Raw genomic sequence first — 19,616 nt, forward strand, 5'->3', positions numbered from 1 at the left:
GCCACACAGATAGAGGGAGAGTCAGAGGGGCACGAGGACTAGTCGGAAAGACTGCTGCAGACACAACCAGGCAGACACCCTGGCACCCGGAAGAGCAGACAGCCAGACACGCAGGAAGAGAAACAAACTGCCCGTCATATGTACCGCAAAAGAGAGAATCCACTGAGAAATTGGGGCCTCCCCTGAGACGCTACCAGAATCTAGTGAGAGGGCAGGCCAGAGAAAAAGTCTGTTAGCTACCGAGTCAGTTTGTCAGAGAGACTGTTCCTGACAAAGGCAATCGGAGACACCAGGGCCAGGGCACAAGTCGTAAAAAAAAGAAGTGGGGGGGACGCTGTCACCGGAAGTGACGTCACAACAGGAAGTGACGTCACGAAAGGTGTCGAGCTCCTAGTCCCAGAGAGGCCAAAGAGTGAAGTCCAGCTGTTTGGCAGGGGGACGGCGTCCCCCCGATAAAATAAGTGGGGGGACGCCGTCCACCCGCGTGGACCCCTGACTCGAGCCCTCCCAGCAGCTAACTAACATGACACCCAGAGAAGCAGACAGCCACTCGTGTATACTGTTAGAGACAGCCCTAACGAGAACAGACTGGCAATAATATATGCTGTTGGATATACTGCTACTAAGAGAGAGACAGACACTCGGAGAATCGGACAGCCACCGCTAAACTGAAAGAACAAACAGCAGATCATGTATACAGCTAGAGAGACAGCCCCACTGAGGGCTAGGCGCCTAGCCAGAGAACCAAAACAGTCAACAAGGGAGGCAGCCGGCCGGAACAGGCAGACGGTTACAGAGACAGCATATCAGAAAGACTGCTGCGGAGAAATGCATTTTGAGACACCCAGACATCTAGACACATGGTTCTCAGAGAGGATGTATGTCATCATAACGCATGCTTTTACTACGCATGCCTTTACAACGCAGGTTTTACAACGCAAGTCGTTACAACAACTTGCGTTGTGGGGGCGCTGGATAGTGGAATAGTCTAATTTACTATTCCAACTCCAGTCCCCTGGATAGTAGGGAAGGTTTTGGATAGTAAATTAAACTATTCCCTATCCTGCAGCGCCCTCCAGTGCAATTCGTTGTAATGACTTTCGTTGTAAAACCTGCGTTGTAAAGGTACCGCGTAGTTAAAGTAGCATCGTAAAGGATGTTTCCCCTCAGAGATGGAGACTGCCAACCATGTATACTGTTAGAGAGAGAGCCACTTGGAAAATCAGACAGCCAATTACATATGCAGCTAGAGGAACAGCAACTGAGCAAGCAGCCAGCCAGTCTAACACACGTCCAAGAGCCAGCCAAGAAGAGAAACAGCGAATCATCAATACAGATAAAGAGACAGCCACCTCACACCCATGCGCGGCACTAAAACGGTGCCAGACTACCAGTGAGACAAGTGTCAGCCAGTGATACAGGCACAGAGAGACAGATAGACATTTACATTTAGTGAGCTATTTTTAAGCCTTTGGGAGATCAGAACCAAAACTGAAGCAGCAATTCACAGTCAGTCACGACTCACTTTCAAATAACTCCTCTCCTTGTCCATACGTCAACAACCTGAAAGCTGCACTCCTCGGCAACAAGACATTTAGCGCTCTAGTGGTGCTGTGCGAGGCAAGGCCCCACTTCTGCTGCGCAAACCATGGCAACACCATCAAGTACTTGGATTTTTTAAAGTATCTCCATATGATAGGCTTTGTTCTCAGCAGATTAGGTCCTCAACAGTGAGATGAAGGCACCTTAACATTAAGGATACCTAAAGGACAGGCCTCCAATTTGACATTTTAATGGCTGCGACAAAACCAGCAGAAAATACACCTGCACCACACGCAAAGAGGTTTATGGCTTACTTCAGTTAGTGATGGTCAGACAAATGGAACTTTCAGGGGGCGGCCGCATGCTGGAGGCGTCAAATGACTTCATCTGTCAGGGGATTTCACCCACTGCCAAGAAAGAGTTGCTTCCTGTAGATGGTAACAAAAGTATATCCGTCGCATTAGCATCTGTTTTCATGACAGTTTGTCAAAATGCTTGCTCATATCCCTTGCTCTACATGCCACTGTAGTCAAGCTATCCAGCCTGATGAGGGCTGAAAGCCCGAAACCGGTCCTAGGATGCTAGTTTCCTGTCCAGGGAGTACCTGGCTTGGTAGTTCGGGCAGCAATGTTTCTATTGGGCGCAGGGTCAAGATTGATTTGCATATGGCTGGGTCCAAACTGGAATGGCATGGTGAGCAAAAAAAACTATGGATTTAGGCCAAGATCTCTGTACTGGGGTTAATGTATGACATTGTTCTGCATTCTGTCCATCAATCGTACTTTTAGCATGTGTCACCCCGAGTGGGACGGGTATGCCCAGTCGTGGGTCACGTGCTCTCCATGCCACTGGAGACGAGCTATTCTGGCCGATGAGGGCTTAAAGCCCGAAACCTGTCCTAGGATGCTTGTTTTCAGTCCCGTGAGGACCTGGCTTGGCAGCTTGGGATAGACTGTTTCCATTGGGTGCAGGGTCAAGACTGATTTGCATATGGCTGGGTCCAAACTGGAATGGCATGGTGAGGAAAAAAATGATGGATTTAGGCCCAGATCTCTGTACTGGGGTGAATGTATGACATTGCTCTGAATTCTGTCCATCAATTGTTCTTTTTGCATTTGTCACCCCGAGTGGGATGGGTATGCCGAGACTATGCCCAGACGCGGGTCCTGTGCTCTCCATACTACTGGAGTTAAGCTAGCCTGGCTGATGAGGGCTGAAAGCCCGAAACCGGACCTAGGATGCTTGTTTCCTGTCCAGGGAGGACCTGGCTTGGCAGTTCGGGCTGGACTGTTCCCACTGGGCGCAAGGTTAAGACTGATTTGCATATGGCTGGGTCCAAACTGGAATGGCATGGTGAGCAACGATGGATTTAGGCACAAATCTCTGTACTGGGGTGAATGTATGACATTGTCCTGAAATGCTTAGCACGTTTTTTGAAATCCCCCAGTACGTCACAGACTCGGTAGGTCCACAGAGTTCGTTAAGCTCATTAAAATAAAGTCTGGCAAGTGAAAGATGAAAGTTGAACATAGGTTTCACAAGGGTTGGAGGAGAGGGCCGGCAGAGCTTCTGGAAAGCCCATCATTTGGCACGAGCGAGTCACCGCAGACTTCAATTCACAAGGCACACTCCGCTCCGCGCCTTTGGCAGGCTCCACTTCCTCCATACTGCAGTATTAGGCTTGTAGTCACAGTTTTAATATTTGGAAAAGCAGGTCTTGCCGTACCACAGATCTTTCAAACCCAGACTGGGCGTGAAATGTCCTTCACGCTCTAGTGTTTACTAGCTGTTAAGTTGAGAGTGGTCATGAACGGCTTCTCCTACGCCCGGGCCTGATCCAATGATTCCTACATAGCTATCATCATTCCTTTCATCAGTTTCCCAAAAATAGCTAACCACCTTATTTTTTTCTTTTTTCTTACATTTTTTCTACTAGTTTTTACTTGGTGCACACATGGCCAGCTGGGCCTTGTTCACTCTAAATCGCCTTAGCATAAGGAACACCTGTGATCTCAGCTTCCATTTTGGCCAGCTCTTGTCACATATTTTCCTGCCTGCTAGTGTTGACACCATACTTATGGCATATTATTTCCATATATCTGTGCATTTTCACTTTTGGTTCTCTTGCCTATGTATCATTTGTTCACATATGAAAAGGAAATTGTCTTTATAAACCTTATAGACAAATCAAATGTTTCTTGCACATTCAGACAGCCTGTTTTTGCAGATGGTAATGCACACTAATGAACAGGCTTCTACAACAGACTTAATTCCCAAACCACTGACTGAACCCAGGAGGAAGGACAACTTCATCCAAGCACAGGGAATACCGAGGTCACAAAGAAAAGCGGGGGACACGACTTCAACACATCTCCTCAAACTCTACAGAAAACAGAGGTCCTCTAGTTTAATTGTTTAAAATAGATTACTCTTAGGCAGTTGATTAGTTTTGTTAAGTGCAGAACCCATTGCTATTACGGAAATCCCTCTATATTGACATATGAACTGAGGAACTCGAATGCACAGTTCCCCCAAAATTGCCATGATATTAAACAGGACATAACAGTGACGAGAAACCATGGAGGGCGGGCTGATCTTCTTGCCACTCTTGGCTAGAGAGCCATGGCCAGGACTTTGTACATCAACTGTGCAATTTGACATTGTGTGTGTATCCAATAGTCTATATGGATGTAAATGTTATTTTCAGATAAGTTTCGTAGCTACTGAAAATGCAGATTTCTTATGCAGCCAAGGGTGGTATCCATCGTTTCGCATTCCCATACGGTACGCAATCACTCCTAAGCTCCCACCGATTTTTCGTGTTCACTTTACATAGTGTCTATGCATGTGGAGTAAATGCCCTTTTCCTATGTCCTCACCCCTCATCCCCTTTTTTGAAAGAATGACCAGATACAAATTTGGTGTTATAGATACACTTCCTGACATGACCGCTAGACGGCAGAATAATGGCGACTATTTTAATTTCTCACCGCATAACTAAGTGTTGTAGGTTCTTGATAGATAAGGCGGCCTTTGGTGCATTGATCTCAGCCCCAGTTTGAGGTGCTGCCTGGCAGAGGGCCTAGTAGAAGGGCAGATAACCTGAATCTCTATGAGATACAAGAAGTTCTACTGGTGACTATATTGGCGACGAGGGTATAGTGGGACACCAGGAGTTTACGTCAACATTTCATGGGCACGACAGAAGGCTTCAGTGTCATGGACGGGCGTGTAGGTTAGGTGTAAGAACACCAGCAAGGTTGGGTTCTGCATAGAGTCAACCATTAGGTGCTGTCAGAAGTTGGTGGGGAAGCCTGTGGAATACAGAAAGGGGACCAAGGAGCAGTGTGGAAGCCTGAGGAGGATCCTGAGACAGTAAAAAAGATTGCTTGTTACTAGATTATTTATCATGGCCTATCCTGGCTGAAAAACAGAGATGGAACGGATATTTACAGGGTGGGCTAGGGTTGTGGTGATGTAAGGAATATAAGACTGGCAAATGGACACCATCTCTGCCCAATCCTAGCTGAAGGCAGGGGGAGGAGGTGAGAAGGGGATATGATGGATGAGGTGAGGCTCAGGGAGTCGTAGGTGGCTGGAAGTACATGGTCTCAGTTTGAAGCCACGCAAGGTCATCTATTGTCAAGCGGCAGGATGGTAGGGGAGTTTGAAGACAGACCAGCGAAGATAATCTGGAGATCATCAGCAAACAGGTGCTGTGGAGAATGAGGGTTATTGTTCCAACATTAAAATGATTGACTTCAGGGTTCCATCTTTAGGTCTAGCTTAGAGGCAGCTTTAACGGTTGGGTCAACCTCATATTCTCATAATACAAATATATACATATATTTATTGGGAGGGGTTTTGGGTCAGCCCTCTTCAACCACTGGCCTGTTCAAGTGACATTCACCTGTAGGGTCCGCCCACCACCGCATACAGGTTGGCGGCAGTAGGTCAACCCACTTCAGCCATTGGCTCTCTTACACTATGAGTGACAGTATTTTGCTTTGCCTGCTCACATGTAAACACCTGCTTGAAAAGAAGTGCCCTTTAGTGCCTGAGCGTGTGCCTTGGCCACGTGGTCCTTTGTGTTTTTTTATGCTTGGCATTATTGTATATGCTTGCAAAAGAAAAGTAAGTGAAAAACATATGGCTTTGACAATGCATGCCCGCCAATCTGCTGGAGTTTGAGAAAACAAATACCGCCCGGGAACCAATCCTGTGACTGGACTCCAGAACATTTCAATGAAGATTAGGTAGGAAAAAAATGATTGGCTGTGACCATTCACACAGTACTCACATTCATTACAGTTTGAGGAGAGATGTCCCTCAGATTCCAGCTCACGTGAGCAGGCCTAGATGTGCAGCGATTTGCGGGCCGTGCACATTCCTGCATCAGCGACTCGAAAACATGATGGCGATTGCTGACCATGTTTGAAATATACCGTTCACTGGCTTAAGCGCAAGCTAAGATTGGTGCTGCTTGGGGATAGGACTCGGCCCGCGTGCCTTAGGTCTTACTCTGAGCTGAAAGCTCAAGGACGGTAGCGCAGGTGGGTGCGCAATGCAATGCAACGGCATACAAAATGGCAGCCAGGAAAGTAGTCGTGAAGTTGTGTACCCTATTTGCACTTTTCAGTCGTTCAGATCTACCGTATTTACTTACCACAAACTTTAGGTTATTACATTTATGAAAACTGGAGATAGGAAGAGGGTTAGCCCTAGAGGAGGTTAATAAGCGGTCTATAAACCAAGGCTATCAAGCAAGGTGTAAAATATTGATGGAAGGAGGATTTTATGAGAAGTGGAGGAGGGTCTACCTGCAAAGCATGTGTCACCCCCACAAACTATTAGCATAAGCTATGATTTCCACTTACTGTTTGGTCGCATTACCACTCAGCTACGACAGAAGAGAACAAGATGGCACACGCACGCGAGCTATCGACCATGGCATGAAGCTCAATTTACTGATCAGTAAATAAACGGGTATATACACTGGCTAGTAATGATCAAAGTTATCAGCACCAGAATTATGAAAGGCTGAGACGACCCTGCTGGGATTCAAACCTATGACCTGCAGGTCTCTGGGGCAGCAGTGCCTCATATCAGACCTATCTCACCATCCAGTGGAAAGTATGAAATCATGCTCCCAAGAGAGGTGACCCGCCTTACCACTTCTAGATAAGGTGGCGTCTGCGCCGTCCACCTAAGTGGCGCATGAAGTGGATTTTGTAAAGGGAGGGTGAGGACGATTATTTTTAGAAGCAAAGTTCAAAAAGAACTTATAACATGCTCCACCCACCCACACCGAGAAGGAAAATATATGTTTTTGCCATCTCTATTTTAGTCCCAATGTTCCCTAGAAATTCCAGTTTAGTGATCATTGCTTGTCAGCACTAGAGTTTTATGGGCCTAAATGAATATGTCCTCATGTAATGCAACTGGTGCTATGTAAAGCGCTCTGATACCCGATGTGGGGCAAGTTCGCGCCATATAAAACTCTGTAAAATAAAAAAAATAAAAAATGGGCGTCTGGGATGTGGTTATGTGAGAGGTGGTGGAATACGATCCTTAAACAATGCGCTGCAATCACATCGTCTGCCCCATAGGGGTATTTTTAGCTTTCATTAAAATATGTGTACATTATCCTTCACGGGGACTCTGCATTAAACGCTCGGTGTATTTACAGCTAAGTTCCAGCAGCTGCTCTGGCTCGTCTTACTACATAAGCAGTGAGTGTTTTCTCTGCTATATAAGTGGGGGTGGGTATGCATTTATTTCATGTTTAGGTCTCGCTTGACAGTACAGCTGTTCGATGGTCTTACTGTTACCAGTTATTTACAATACACAGAGTGGGTTTGGCTCTACCCAAAGGAGTAAATCCCCACGTCAGGCAGCTCTTTGTTTAGTGTATAATATTGCATTCTATGTAATGCTTGCATTGCAACGCATGCAGGACTAGTTTACCAACCCAAGAGTATTGGGAATCATCACACATTAAGTTTGATAACTCATGTATGTAAAGCTTCTAAGCAAGCAGTCATTTTTGGGTTTCGCCTGCCGAAAGGCTGCGCTCTGCGCAGCTTTTCAGCGCAGGTGAAATCCTATGTCTACACTAAGCACTTCGGGAACGTCCCCCGGCTCTCATTGGCTAGCTCCATAAATGGAGGCTAGCCATTGAGTGCCGGATCTGTCCGTCAAGGCCGGACCAGATTCGGGGGCGTTCCCGAGATTTTTTCCCTGGGCGGAGATGCGCTGTCCATTCCCGCCCCCTCCGTGTGCCTCCCCGCCCCACCCTCGCTGTCCTGTGCACGTTTCCTGCAGTCCGTGTCCCCTCCCGCCCTCCGTGTCCTCTCCCGCCCCCCTCCCGCCCTCCGTGTCGTCTCCCGCCCCCCTCCCGCCCTCCGTGTCGTCTCCCGCCCCCCTCCCGCCCTCCGTGTCGTCTCCCGCCCCCCTCCCGCCCTCCGTGTCATCTCCCGCCCTCCGTGTCGTCTCCCGCCCCCCTCCCGCCCTCCGTGTCATCTCCGTGTCATCTCCCGCCCTCCGTGTCGTCTCCCGACCCCTGTGTCCTCGTAGGTGCTTGTTATAGTGTGTGTGACGCCACTCGGAGAGGGCTCGTGTTATGTGTAAATTAACGGGAAACCGCGTCTGTGTGTACAAAAAGCAGGTGTGCAGCTGCCGTCTGCTGTGGGTTGCAGGTTGTGTTAGATGTGTGGGGGCGGGGGTGCTCAGTTTGCCGCGGTCTGGGCTGGGGGGGGGGAGGCAGGAGGGGCCCCGGGCTCTTCGGGATCCCAGCTTTGATCCGTCGTTAGTCAGGCTGCTCCAAGGATGAGCTCACTTCCCCGGGGATTGTCCGCCAGATGTGCGGCTGTCAGAGGGTGGATTACACGGGAGGAGGCACATCTGTGCGGCTCGAGGAAACCCCTCACTTCCCAGCTCTTGGTGCAGGCTGCCGCCCTTCTCCTCCCAGCCAGGCCCCGGATGACTGTGCCTGAGACTGGGTGAGGAGGCTGGCAGAGGAGGGGCCCTCCCTCCCTTCAGCTGTGATGGCGGAGGCTGAACAGACCTCTCCACATACCAGCCCGCCTCGGATCAGGCTGGGAGCTCGCGCCTCTCAGGCAGCGGAGCTCGGGAGGCCGGCAGGACCGACCGAGGGACAGACCGCTGCCACCACCGGGGTCAACTCTGTAAGTAGCACCTGTGCGACACAACTTTGTCCTTCTTTCATTTCTTTTGATCTCCTTTTGTCTAACCAAAACACAGCGGGTGCTGTTGGAGCCCAAGCATCTTCATTTGAAGTCTGAGCACGAACATAACCCACTGACAGAACTGCATTGTAGTGCAATTGCTCATATATAGTGCTTAGTACCCCTCATGGGGCATTTAAGCGCTTTCTGGCGAGTAGCAGACCACTCCGGAAGCCAACATTAGTGGCAACTCCATTGGTCATAGCATTGCTACCCCTAGCCCTTTGAGGATGGGAGGACTCTTCAAAGTTACAACAATATTATATATGCATGCAGCATAATGAATGACAGTGCCACTCTTTGCGGATAAAGTATGTGGCACGTTTATGCTGTTCGGGCCCCAGCATCTGTGCATTTGAAGTCTGAGCACGGACAGAACACACTGGCAGAACTGTATTGCAGTGTAATTGCGCTTATATAGCGCTTAGTACCCCTGATGGGACATTCAAGCGCTTTCTGGCGAGTAGCAGACAACTCCGGAAACCAACGTTATTGTTTCATCCAGTGGTCATTGACTACTGTGCATTATTGGTCTTGGTGTTATGCTGCCAAGAGACCCGCTCTTTGCATTTACTGCAGTGCTTGTAGTTGATGGAGTTCATAGAAGTTGTGTGTGAACATTAGTGGCAGCTGTGAGTACGTGCAGATGGTTGGTGGGGTGAATAGACAGGTAGAGCAGACTAGGTCTTGTTAGTTAGCAGTGATGCAGTTTAAGACCGGAAGTTGCTATACTCTGCGAGAGGAGGGCGGTGCAACATCTGACCACTTTCACGTGGGTTGAGCATTTACAATGCAACGGTTTCGCCTTTGGAAAAGTTAGAGCTATTAGCAATGTAAAAGACAATGCCATTTATTTATCTGTTTTCAAAACCAACACATAAATACAAATTTTGTCATTTACAATGCCAATAGCTCAAACTTTTCCAAAGGCGAAACCTTTGCATTGTAAATGCTTGTTAGATGTGGTCATGATGCAACTTTTTGTCTTCTCAGTGCTTATGTAACCAAACAAATTCATAAATAAAAAAAATATGTTATTTATGTATTTATTTATTTGCAAAGTTTTATATATCGCTGGCTAGACCCGAAGGTATCAGAGCGCTTTACATGAGGATCAGCGAGTTACAGGATACATAGTTATATCAGTTGAATCAGCGAGTTACAGGTTACATAGTTATATCAATTTGAATCAAAGAATCACAAGGGGAGGAGGATGGGGAGGGAAGGAGACACGAACGGGGAGACGAGGAAAAACAATGTCAGATGACCGGCTGGGTAGGTGACGGCCAAGGGGCCAGACTCCTCTTTAGCTGTATAGGACCGCTACACCGGGCATCGGCCAAGGTTGCTCAGGCTCTGGGGTACTATACATACATGGACTTTCGGTCAGTCCATTTCATCTGCTGGTCTATTCAGCTGTCATTCACATTTTGTTTTCGCCTCCCACAACTTAGAGCATGGGGCAATCAGTGGGTCAGCCCACTTCAGCTCTCAGCTCTCTTGCATTGAGTGATAGCACTTGCCTGATCACAAGAACAACTCTGCCTAAAAAAAGAGACTTCAGCGCAAGGGCTGCTGGGCCAATACTTTAGTTAGGGAATTTTTTTATCATTCCAATCTTTATCCTTTTTTTGGTACTTTTTGTCATGATCTTTTGTTTAAACATTGTCTTAGATTACAGTAATTCAAATTCGTTAGTACTTTTTTTTAGATGTACATTAAAATTAAAACGGGTGTGTGTATGTATTCCAAGCATGCCTTCCTGTTCCGAAACATACGCAATGTTCTATTTATAGTAAATGGAATGGTTGATTTAAAAAAAAAAAAGTAAAATTTTTTGTTGCAAGCACATGGCTGACAAATTTAGCTGCAAAACAAGGCCAAGTCCCTGTTGGCAACTTGGTCTCAGACGTGCACAGCGTAATGGGTTAATAATTGTTGGTATTAGTACAGTTTCAAATAGGTGCTCAATCTACCATTATTCTTTCTGACAAATTTAGCTGCCAGTATGGTTTCTTTTTGTGTTTTTTCACCCCACTTTTTATTTTTGTGCATTAATACTGCACCTATATCCTGCTCTACTAACAGCATGTTTTGGTTCATATTATCACTGCGCCGCTTCACACTGCAGCGAGCACCTTTTTCAATGATGCTGAATGACGACATCAATGCTTATTTCGTTTGCCTCGGTTGTACATATATTATGCGAGGTTTACATTTTTATGTATTTAATTGTGGCAAAAGTTTTTGCATCATAATACGTACCATTTGGGTAAATTAATTTTACCACCAAAATATAATAATTTGTCTTTGCGATGTAATGAGTAAATTGTTTTGTGTCACGGTTGTGTCTCATTCTGTTGACCAACACCTAGGTATAATAGCTAAACCAGTTCTGGCCCGATTTGTTACATCATCAAACAAGCTTATTTTTCACTATTCTGGCTGTTATGACTAGATAAGAGCTTGTTGCTGGTGCTATTTCCCAATCTTCATTGATTTTCATTTTACAAATATTAGGAAGAATATAAAACTGTAACTGATATTATCTGCCTTGTCCCAGTGTTGAGCATCATCTTTAGGTCAGCGGCCTGGTTCGCGCCTTAAGGTGCACCCATGAGAGCGAAGTTTAGGGTTAAGGATGAGCACACTGCTCCATCAGGGCCACTGGAGCACCCCTGGGATTGTGGAATTGTGATAAGATCAGGGCACTCGGCCAGGAAAGGCCCTTAGGCATTCCACTAAGAACCACAAACATTGAAACAAACCCACATTTTCAACCTACCAAGTTCTTCAGAGCATCTGAGAAAATTAAAAAGCACCATCCGAGGGTCCCAGTAGTCTTGACTTCCCAATACTTTTCACAGTGAATCTGAAAGTAATATACTCATGGGAAATGTAACTTTAAGATGTAATTTGACATGTCTACCAAACAGGCTGTGTTCATCAGGCTATTCTTGGCTCTAGGCCCCTGCTATGTAGAAGATGTGAGTAATCTGAGGCCCTCTGAGATGCCAGTCCAGTGCCCCACACCAGTCCTCCACCCGCTGTTCTACGGGCGAGGGGGACAGGCAAACATTGGATTCAGACCAATATGCCTTGGAGAAAGCAGTGGTTAAAAAACACAGCTTTTATAAAAATCTGCTTTTGATTCTGCATACTGATCCTGTGCCAAGGGAGGAATTCAAAGCATGGGCCTCCTTGACCAGCAAACATGGGACAACTGGTTGCATGCCTGGGATTAAGGAAACTAAACGCACACAAAAAACGCCTCCGAACATGAACATACCACACGGCTCTCGGAGGCCAGAAAATTCCTCACGTGCTAGACTTCAAGAATCCTTTCATTTAATAGTTGTTCCTCGGACAGGCACGTGAAGACAAAATCCAACTGCTGGCATGCCATAAGCAGCGCGCACACCTAGCGGTGAGAGAGAAACTATAGCCCTAAACAAGAATTGGCAAAGCCAATAGATCTAGCCTACGTGAGAGCTATTGGCTTTGCCATTGTCTTTTCGCCAATTTGTACGGCAGATAGCTCCTATTCAGTACGGCTAAAAGTTAGTGGTGTGGTGTAGAGGAGGGGAGAGTAAAGTGGTGGAGAGTAACAGAGTGGAACAGTGAAGAGTAGAGTGGCGCAGGCTAAAGAGGCAGAGGTGGAATGGAGTGGCTGAAGTGGCATGATGTGTAGAGTGCCAGAGTAGACTAGAGTGGCATATAATGGGGTAGAGTGCCGTGCAGTGGGGTAGAGTGGAGTGGCACGGAGTAGCGTAGGGTGGCTTAGAGTGGCATAGACTAGAGTGGCATAGAAGAAGTGGACTGGCATGGAGCGGCATAGAGTGGTGTAGAGTAGAATAGAGTGGAGTACAGTGGAGCAGATTGGAGTGGAGTGGTTAGAGTGCCACAGAATGGTATTGTGTGGAGTGTCATAGAATACAGTGGCGTAGAGCAGTGTGGCATAGAGTGAAGTGGTGTAGAGCAGCGTGGAGTAGAGTGGATTAGAGTAGAGTGGCATAGAATGAGATGGTGGAAGTAGAGTGGCATAGAAAGGAGTGGTGTGGAGTGTCGTAGAGTGGAGGGGGTTAGAGTGGCGCACAGTGAACTGGAGTAGAGTGTCGTGCAGTGGAGTAGAGTGTTGTGCAGTGGAGTAGAGTGGCGTCCAGTGGAGTCGAGTGGCGTGCAGTGGAGTCGAGTGGCGTGCAGTGGAGTCGAGTGGCGTGCAGTGGAGTCGAGTGGCGTGCAGTGGAGTCGAGTGGCGTGCAGTGGAGTGGGGCAGAGTAGATGAGAGTAAAGTGGTTAGACTGGCGTACAGTGGTGTTGAGTGGAGTGGCACTGAATAGAGTGGCATAAAGTGGAGTGGTGCAGAGTGGATTAGAGTAGAGCGGTGTAGAGTGATGCAGAGTAGAGTGACAGAGTGGGATGGTGTGGAGTAGAGTAGAGTGGTGTGAAGTGTTGTGGTGTTGAGTGCCCTAGAGTCGCGTGGAGTGAAGTGCCGTAGAGTGGAATGGGTTGGAGTGGAATGGCGTACAGTGGAGTCGACTAGCATGCAGTGGAGTAAAGTGGCATAAAATACAGCGGTGTGGCTAAGAATGGAGTGGAGTAGAGTAGTACAGTTGTGGGTGTAAGTAACCAAAGCATCAATACAGACAGCAGATAGGGCAACAGCAACATAAATAAGAAGCTGTATGTCTGTGTTAAAAGTAGGAAAGCACATTGCATGTCAAGGAAGAATACTGAAAGCTTTTAAAGTGTAAAAAAAGTGTGTGTTGCAAAAAGATGAGGAAGAACAGACGATAAATAACACATGTACTTGGTCCATGACCCAGGGAGGAGCGAACACAAGTAAGGAAGGGAAGCCCACGAGCTATGAAATAGAAAGATTGCAAATTAGACTGACAACTAAAATAACTAATGGTATGCTGTGGGTGGGTTGTTAGCCCACTGAATTGTAAACAATACGTCTCGCAGTACAGCGCATGTGCTGCGTAGGCGAGACCTAAAAAGTGTTTCGTTATTAGGCCTTGGCTGCATGTGCGGCACAGTAATGGTCTGAAACAGGCTACTCGAGGACTACGCCCACCTTCTTGGTCACCGGCTGCCATAAACCCAGCGGACAGACATCAGACCTGAACTTCCTGAGGAGGAAGGGTCTGAAAGCATCCCCTCAGCATGCTCTTTTAGCCACTTCCGGATATTATTCTCAAGGAAGGACTTCCTGTCTGGGACTCTGACAGCACAATCTGAGAGAAGCGACCGCAGCGTGCTATTCTGAAAGTGGGAAATCCTGCCTGCATATACGGCGATGGAATGGTCTTAAATAGGTGGCACCGGCGTAGAGACGGACAAATAAATGAAGGAAAAATAAAACAAACGAAATAAAGTATATACCACATATTGCGTAATGGGCTTACACTCACTGCTGGTCTGGGGGAAATGCCTCTGGTTAACCTGTCTCAATTTTCCCAGGTTGGGTGGAAGCAGTTTTGCAGTTTGTATTTCAGAACCTGCTGTAGTTGTGCTTTTTCCTATTATAAATTCAGATCTACAAGTACAGGAATGTTAAGGAGAAAAAAAACAGACATGTTGTGCTACTTATCACTCGCTTGAGACACCTTGACAGCCTGTGTTGGCATATATGACTGAACGGTACTTTAAAAGACACAAGCTCATCAAACAAGGGCCAACCCCAGGTTCACTGCTTCATTGGTATCAGCCCCTGTCCAAAGCCAGCAGCCGCCCTAAACAAGCCCACAACTGTTCAGCACAAGTTAACTGGGATCCTGAGGCACGGACAAAATGTCTGATCATCGGGTACATGCCACTCCTCTGACCAATGAGGAGCCGGATTAAAAATCACACAATAGCCAATCACACCTTTGCTGGTGATCCATGGAAAAGTGACAGGGAAAGCAGCAATCATTTCTTACCAATTGTCAGACTGTACTCAGTAAAGAGTCGGTGGTATTTCACACTCCGTCCAACTGAGGAAAAGGCAAAAGATTTACCTAGTGGAATGCTGGGTCATGAGGCAGACCACTGAGAAATCTAAATGATAATTTCAGAATTTTCAATAGGTCCAAATAATGACTCATAGAATTCAAATCCATTCATATTCCCTCACGAACGAAGCAAAAATAATCCCAGATAATCTGTTTCGTCTATTAGGTCACTCTGTGTGACCGAGGTCAATCGTTTCCTAGTCCAGGATTTTTTGGCATTCGGTACATCCTTTTTAAGTGTTAAGTGGTTACAGCCTGACTATAACAAGCACACCACAGCAACCCAAAGAATAGAGCATCATAAATCCGCCACAACAGGGTCATAGACAAACAATGCAGCTAGACAATGCCTTCCACAGTCTAAACTGGCACCGTAAGCACTTCCTGTCAGAGGCGTGGCTGACAGTTCACCGTGCCACGAGCAGCCATCATTCTAATACAGACAGACACTGGCTGGCACCGGCACTGATGCAGTGTTTGTACTGAACATCGCCAGGCACTGTAGAGTTTTACAAAGCTGGGTGCCAGGTCAAAATGGATGAAGACCCCTTCCAGGGCACACATGGGTCCAGATGCCAGCCAGTCTTTGAAACTGACATTACACGCTTCCTGGCAGAGTCAATGCTGGCACAGTTAGCCATGCCCGGCGGATGTATGATGTTACCACGCGATCAAAATGATCGCGGCACATCACAACGCAGCTTTTACAACGCAAGTCGTTACCACGACTTGCGCTGTAGGGTGCTGGACTTAGGAATAGTATGATTTACTATTCCAACTCCAGCCTACGTACAGTAGGAAGGTGTAGAATAGTAAATCTACTATTGTTTAGTCTAGAGCGCCCTCCAGTGCAAGTCGTGGTAACGACTTGCGTTGTAAAAGCTGCGTTGTGATGGCACTTCGGTGTTTTGACCGCGTTGTAAAGGTTGTTTACCTGCTCGGCCCAGTCATCAATTCCGTTAGAGATAGACACTGACTGGCAGTCATGCTGCTAGAGAAAGACAGCCCCTTGCAGAGCAGGTGCTTCACGAAGCCTGGGGGTCTGTCAAAAAGGGGCTAAGATGGCGCCTATGGGAACAGAGCGATTCTAAAGCCTCCATCCATCTCCTGCTGCTGAGCATGGGCTCAGCTATCCTGATGCAAACCATCTCTGTTCAGCTGGACTCCTACCTGCAAGCATCCCATGCATACGAAGTACCAGCTCCAGGGGTCGGGCTTTCTCCTAAAACCCCATAAAGCGTGGAACAACCTACCACACATATGACAGTCTCCGCCTCACTTTTTGAGTTCCACAAGAAGCTGAAGACCTGGCTATTGAAAAAGATACCCATCCACCCTGGGCGAGTCTAGAATCTCACCTTCGCATCACCAGGATACCCCTCCCGGTGACAGCGGGCTTTACAAATACTCATAACATGCCATGATTCTGTCAGAGATTGGCTATTCATCTTTACTCCTTGCTTGCCTCAAGGGGCAGTGACTATCCCTTCAGATGACCACAGCATCATTCAAGCTACTCCTTTGCTAAATTATACCCAGGACCACTGGAATGATGCGATTCCACAGACACAGCTTTTTTCGCATAATTATGGATTACATGCATTTGCCACATAATCTGTCATCAACTGCATAATTTGCAAGTTTTAACAAAAATATTATCTAGCTCAGGGATTTTTTTGTACACTCCCTTCTTGGAATGGTACATTTAAATAAAATAAAAATGCCCACCATCTCAAGACACCTGCAACTAAATGTCATACAGGGGGGTCACTATAGGATCATGACTCGTATGCACATTTGCGCTCGTATAAATCAGGGGATTTGGGGGGTTTGTTATTGTTGTATAACAGCACAACGATGTTTTTTTTCTTTTTGCTGTTGTTGCAGAACATCTGCAAAAAATCATTGGCCTCTCCCAAACAAGCACTACCAAAGCAAACAGCATGCCGCTTGTTTTTAAAAGGTGAGGCCAAATGGCTTTGCCAATGTTTGTTGATAAAGTTTATTTTTAACCTGCTCTACCATTTTTAAGAGATGAGGCCTGTCCATTTTTGGCAGAATCACTTCCTTTTTAGGTCTGGCTTGAGTATGCAGCTGTCTGACAGACTCATTGTTATTGATTCTTTAGAATATACCTCATGCTATTCGCTCGTGGTTGGTCTATCAATCCATTGTCCTGGAAGTTCATTTGCTGGAGGGTGTGCTGGACTATTTCAAATCTCAATGATACATTCAGTCATCACCCTATCACCCTATCACAATCAGTTATTTATCCCCTATGTGCATACTATACAGAAAATATGTTTTTCCTTCCCAGCATTGGCAGAGCCCACAGGACTAGCTTTCAAACTGTAAACCAAGTTCGTCACATAGAACACACGTAAACGTAGCCACGCCTATTGGCACTTCTAGTTGTATTGCAACATTTATATATAAATGCCGTGATTGATTGATTGATATAGCGCTTACTAATAACCCTTTGTGGCTTCTCTTGGATAGTGCTGTCTGAATACACAGACAGGAAGTCCTTCCTTTAGGATAATATCCGGAAGTGGCTAAAAGTGCATTCTGAGGGGGATACTTTACAACCCTTTTGTGTTTGTTCCAGGAACCTTTCCCGTTTTTAAGTCCGACATTGCCAACTGTATGATGCCCCGTTATAATTCGGAATTAAACAGAGAAACTGAATGGTACCCTACCTTCCTCAGACCCAGGGAGGGTACACGGTAGAATCTGTCATTTCTTTCCCCCAGCACTTCCCTGGGGGTGTATCGTGAGCAGGTACATCAGTTTCTGCGTTGTGACTTAAATCAGAAAAGATGCGCCTGGCAGGGTGTAAACCGCTGCTGTCCCCCCTTTGGCAGCCTCCGCAAGCATCAGTTCTCTTTCTTAGGGAGAATGCCCCCGCCCCCCAAAGTACACGTTTTCCCAATGTCCCTTGTCCTAGGAACACGATGCCGGGTGTGCAGGGGCAGCGCCACGGTGTTGAAGGCGGCGGTGGCTCGTCAACACCCTGACAACAAACACAACACGAGAAAAACATAAAAGTAGAAACAAAAACTCTGCGAGACCCTGGCTGCACAAGGGCATCGGCGCCCAGAACACCCATGTCTGAGGCAGGAGAAGCAACGCTAAACCGCTTTTTTTCGGACTCCTTATTGCAATAACTCATTAAAGCCACACAGCGCCTAGTGAGCATCCAGCCCAGGGAACGGCGCTATGCAATCGGGGCTGAAGTTTCCCAAAATCCCAAGGCGCAAAGTCCCATCAGCTTCACACCGAGGCGATCCTGCTCTGCCAGGCGGGCACCGACGCCCCCTGGCATGGAGAGGGCACCTCGGCGCACTTTAAAGAGAGTGTAGAAGCACTTACCTCTCAGGCAGAACATCCCGCAGGGCCGCGCGGAGAGCGATAGAGGAGCCCGGGAGTGCTGGAGGGTCGGAGGGCCCCTGCCTGACCGTGCCCGGCACAGCTGTTCCCCCGGCAGGGCAGGGGGAGGGTGGCACCGGGCCAGCACTCTGCAGGACGCGCCTCGCCCGTGCCCCGCTCCAGCAGCGCTGTCACCGCCCGCCCTTCTCGCTGCTTCCCCGCCCCGAACCCTACACAAAGCCCCGCACACGCCGCCCCATTGTCTCCTCTGCTGTGTCAGCAGGTTCCGCCTCTGGACGCGGCTCAAAGCCATCCAGCGCCGCGACTGGAAAAACACAACTCGCCGCTAATCCGACTCAACTGTTTGTTGTGAATACTAACCCCGCGCGTTCCTCCCCTGGACTCTCTGCGAGTCCAGCCGGGCAGGGGTGGGGGGGGACTTAGCCCGGCCCCCCCCGCCCCCCCCGACAGGCACTTACATCCAGCCTCATCTTCAGATCTATAAAGCGCCTAGAAGCCAACCGGTGACGCCTTTCTTGCAAGCCTTAATAAATCAACTTCCGAAACTCTCAATTGGGTTAAGAGTAGCGCCTGGTATTTACAGCGCTTCAAAGCGACAACATTGTGGTATGAAGCACTACACACAAGCAGGTTACAGTTATCCATACTGCTGCTCATGTAGGAGGGAGGGAGGGGGGCGGTTAGTTACTGAACCTGCACTCCTCATCCTCCAATCATGTTAAATTCCAGGCTCCATGCAGGGGGCCAAGGGCCCCTGGTAATCCGAGCCACGTGTCTGAGTGACCCATGAAGTACACACTCAGCTCCCACAAGCTAATTCAACCCACTCTGGAAGTTACTTTAAGACTAACTTCGGTACTTCTACCGAGCACAGTACTGCAATCGCGTTATGTAATTATGTGCATATTAAGCGCTTAACTTCACCTGTGGTAACAGTAATAGCATTGATATAGTGCTTACTACCACCAACGAGGCATCAAAGCGCTTTTGGGTGAGTAACACGCTACTCTGGAACACAAAAAGTATTAGTGGTGGATTAGTATAGGGAAAGCTGAGATTACTTTAAGCGGTGGACATGCGAGTCTGTTAGTTGCGTTGAAAAGGATAATGGAGGGATAGAAGAGGGAAGGGCCTAAAAAGTTTATATTTGGAGATCACAGCAGTAGGAGGAGGTTATGGACGAGTAAAGGAGAGCTGGGGGAGGGAAGAGTCTCGAGAAGTGGATTAAGGAGAGAGATGAGGTATTGAATGAGTCTAGGAGGGATACATGAGGGAAGGGTTTAGAAAGGCTTGTTTGGGAAATCTGAATAGAAAAAGAGGTTTGAGAAGATGCAAGGAGCGGCGAAGTAGGGAAGATTCTAGAAAGGGTTATTTTGGTGATCATAGTAGTAGAATGGGATTTGGGATGAGTCCGAGAGTGGATATAGAGGATATACAG

At 47.5% G+C, this 19,616-nt stretch overlaps 1 protein-coding gene across 7 annotated transcripts in view; it reads right to left on the reverse strand.

Moving 5' to 3' along the window:
• Positions 1-19,616, reverse strand: part of NHSL1 (NHS like 1) — a 471,418-nt gene that overhangs the window by 158,527 nt on the left and 293,275 nt on the right. The window contains exon 1 of one of the 7 annotated variants that reach the window (XM_078649353.1): positions 18,161-18,280. The exons of the other annotated variants lie outside the window; for them this stretch is intronic. Within the exon in view, the coding sequence (XP_078505479.1) occupies positions 18,161-18,176 (16 nt within the window). The 5' untranslated portion in view covers positions 18,177-18,280. Of the gene's footprint in view, positions 1-18,160; positions 18,281-19,616 lie in introns of those variants that run through there. 7 annotated transcript variants of the gene reach the window in all.

This window comes from Lissotriton helveticus, chromosome 6, assembly GCF_964261635.1.
Source record: "Lissotriton helveticus chromosome 6, aLisHel1.1, whole genome shotgun sequence".
NCBI lineage: Eukaryota > Metazoa > Chordata > Amphibia > Caudata > Salamandridae > Lissotriton > Lissotriton helveticus.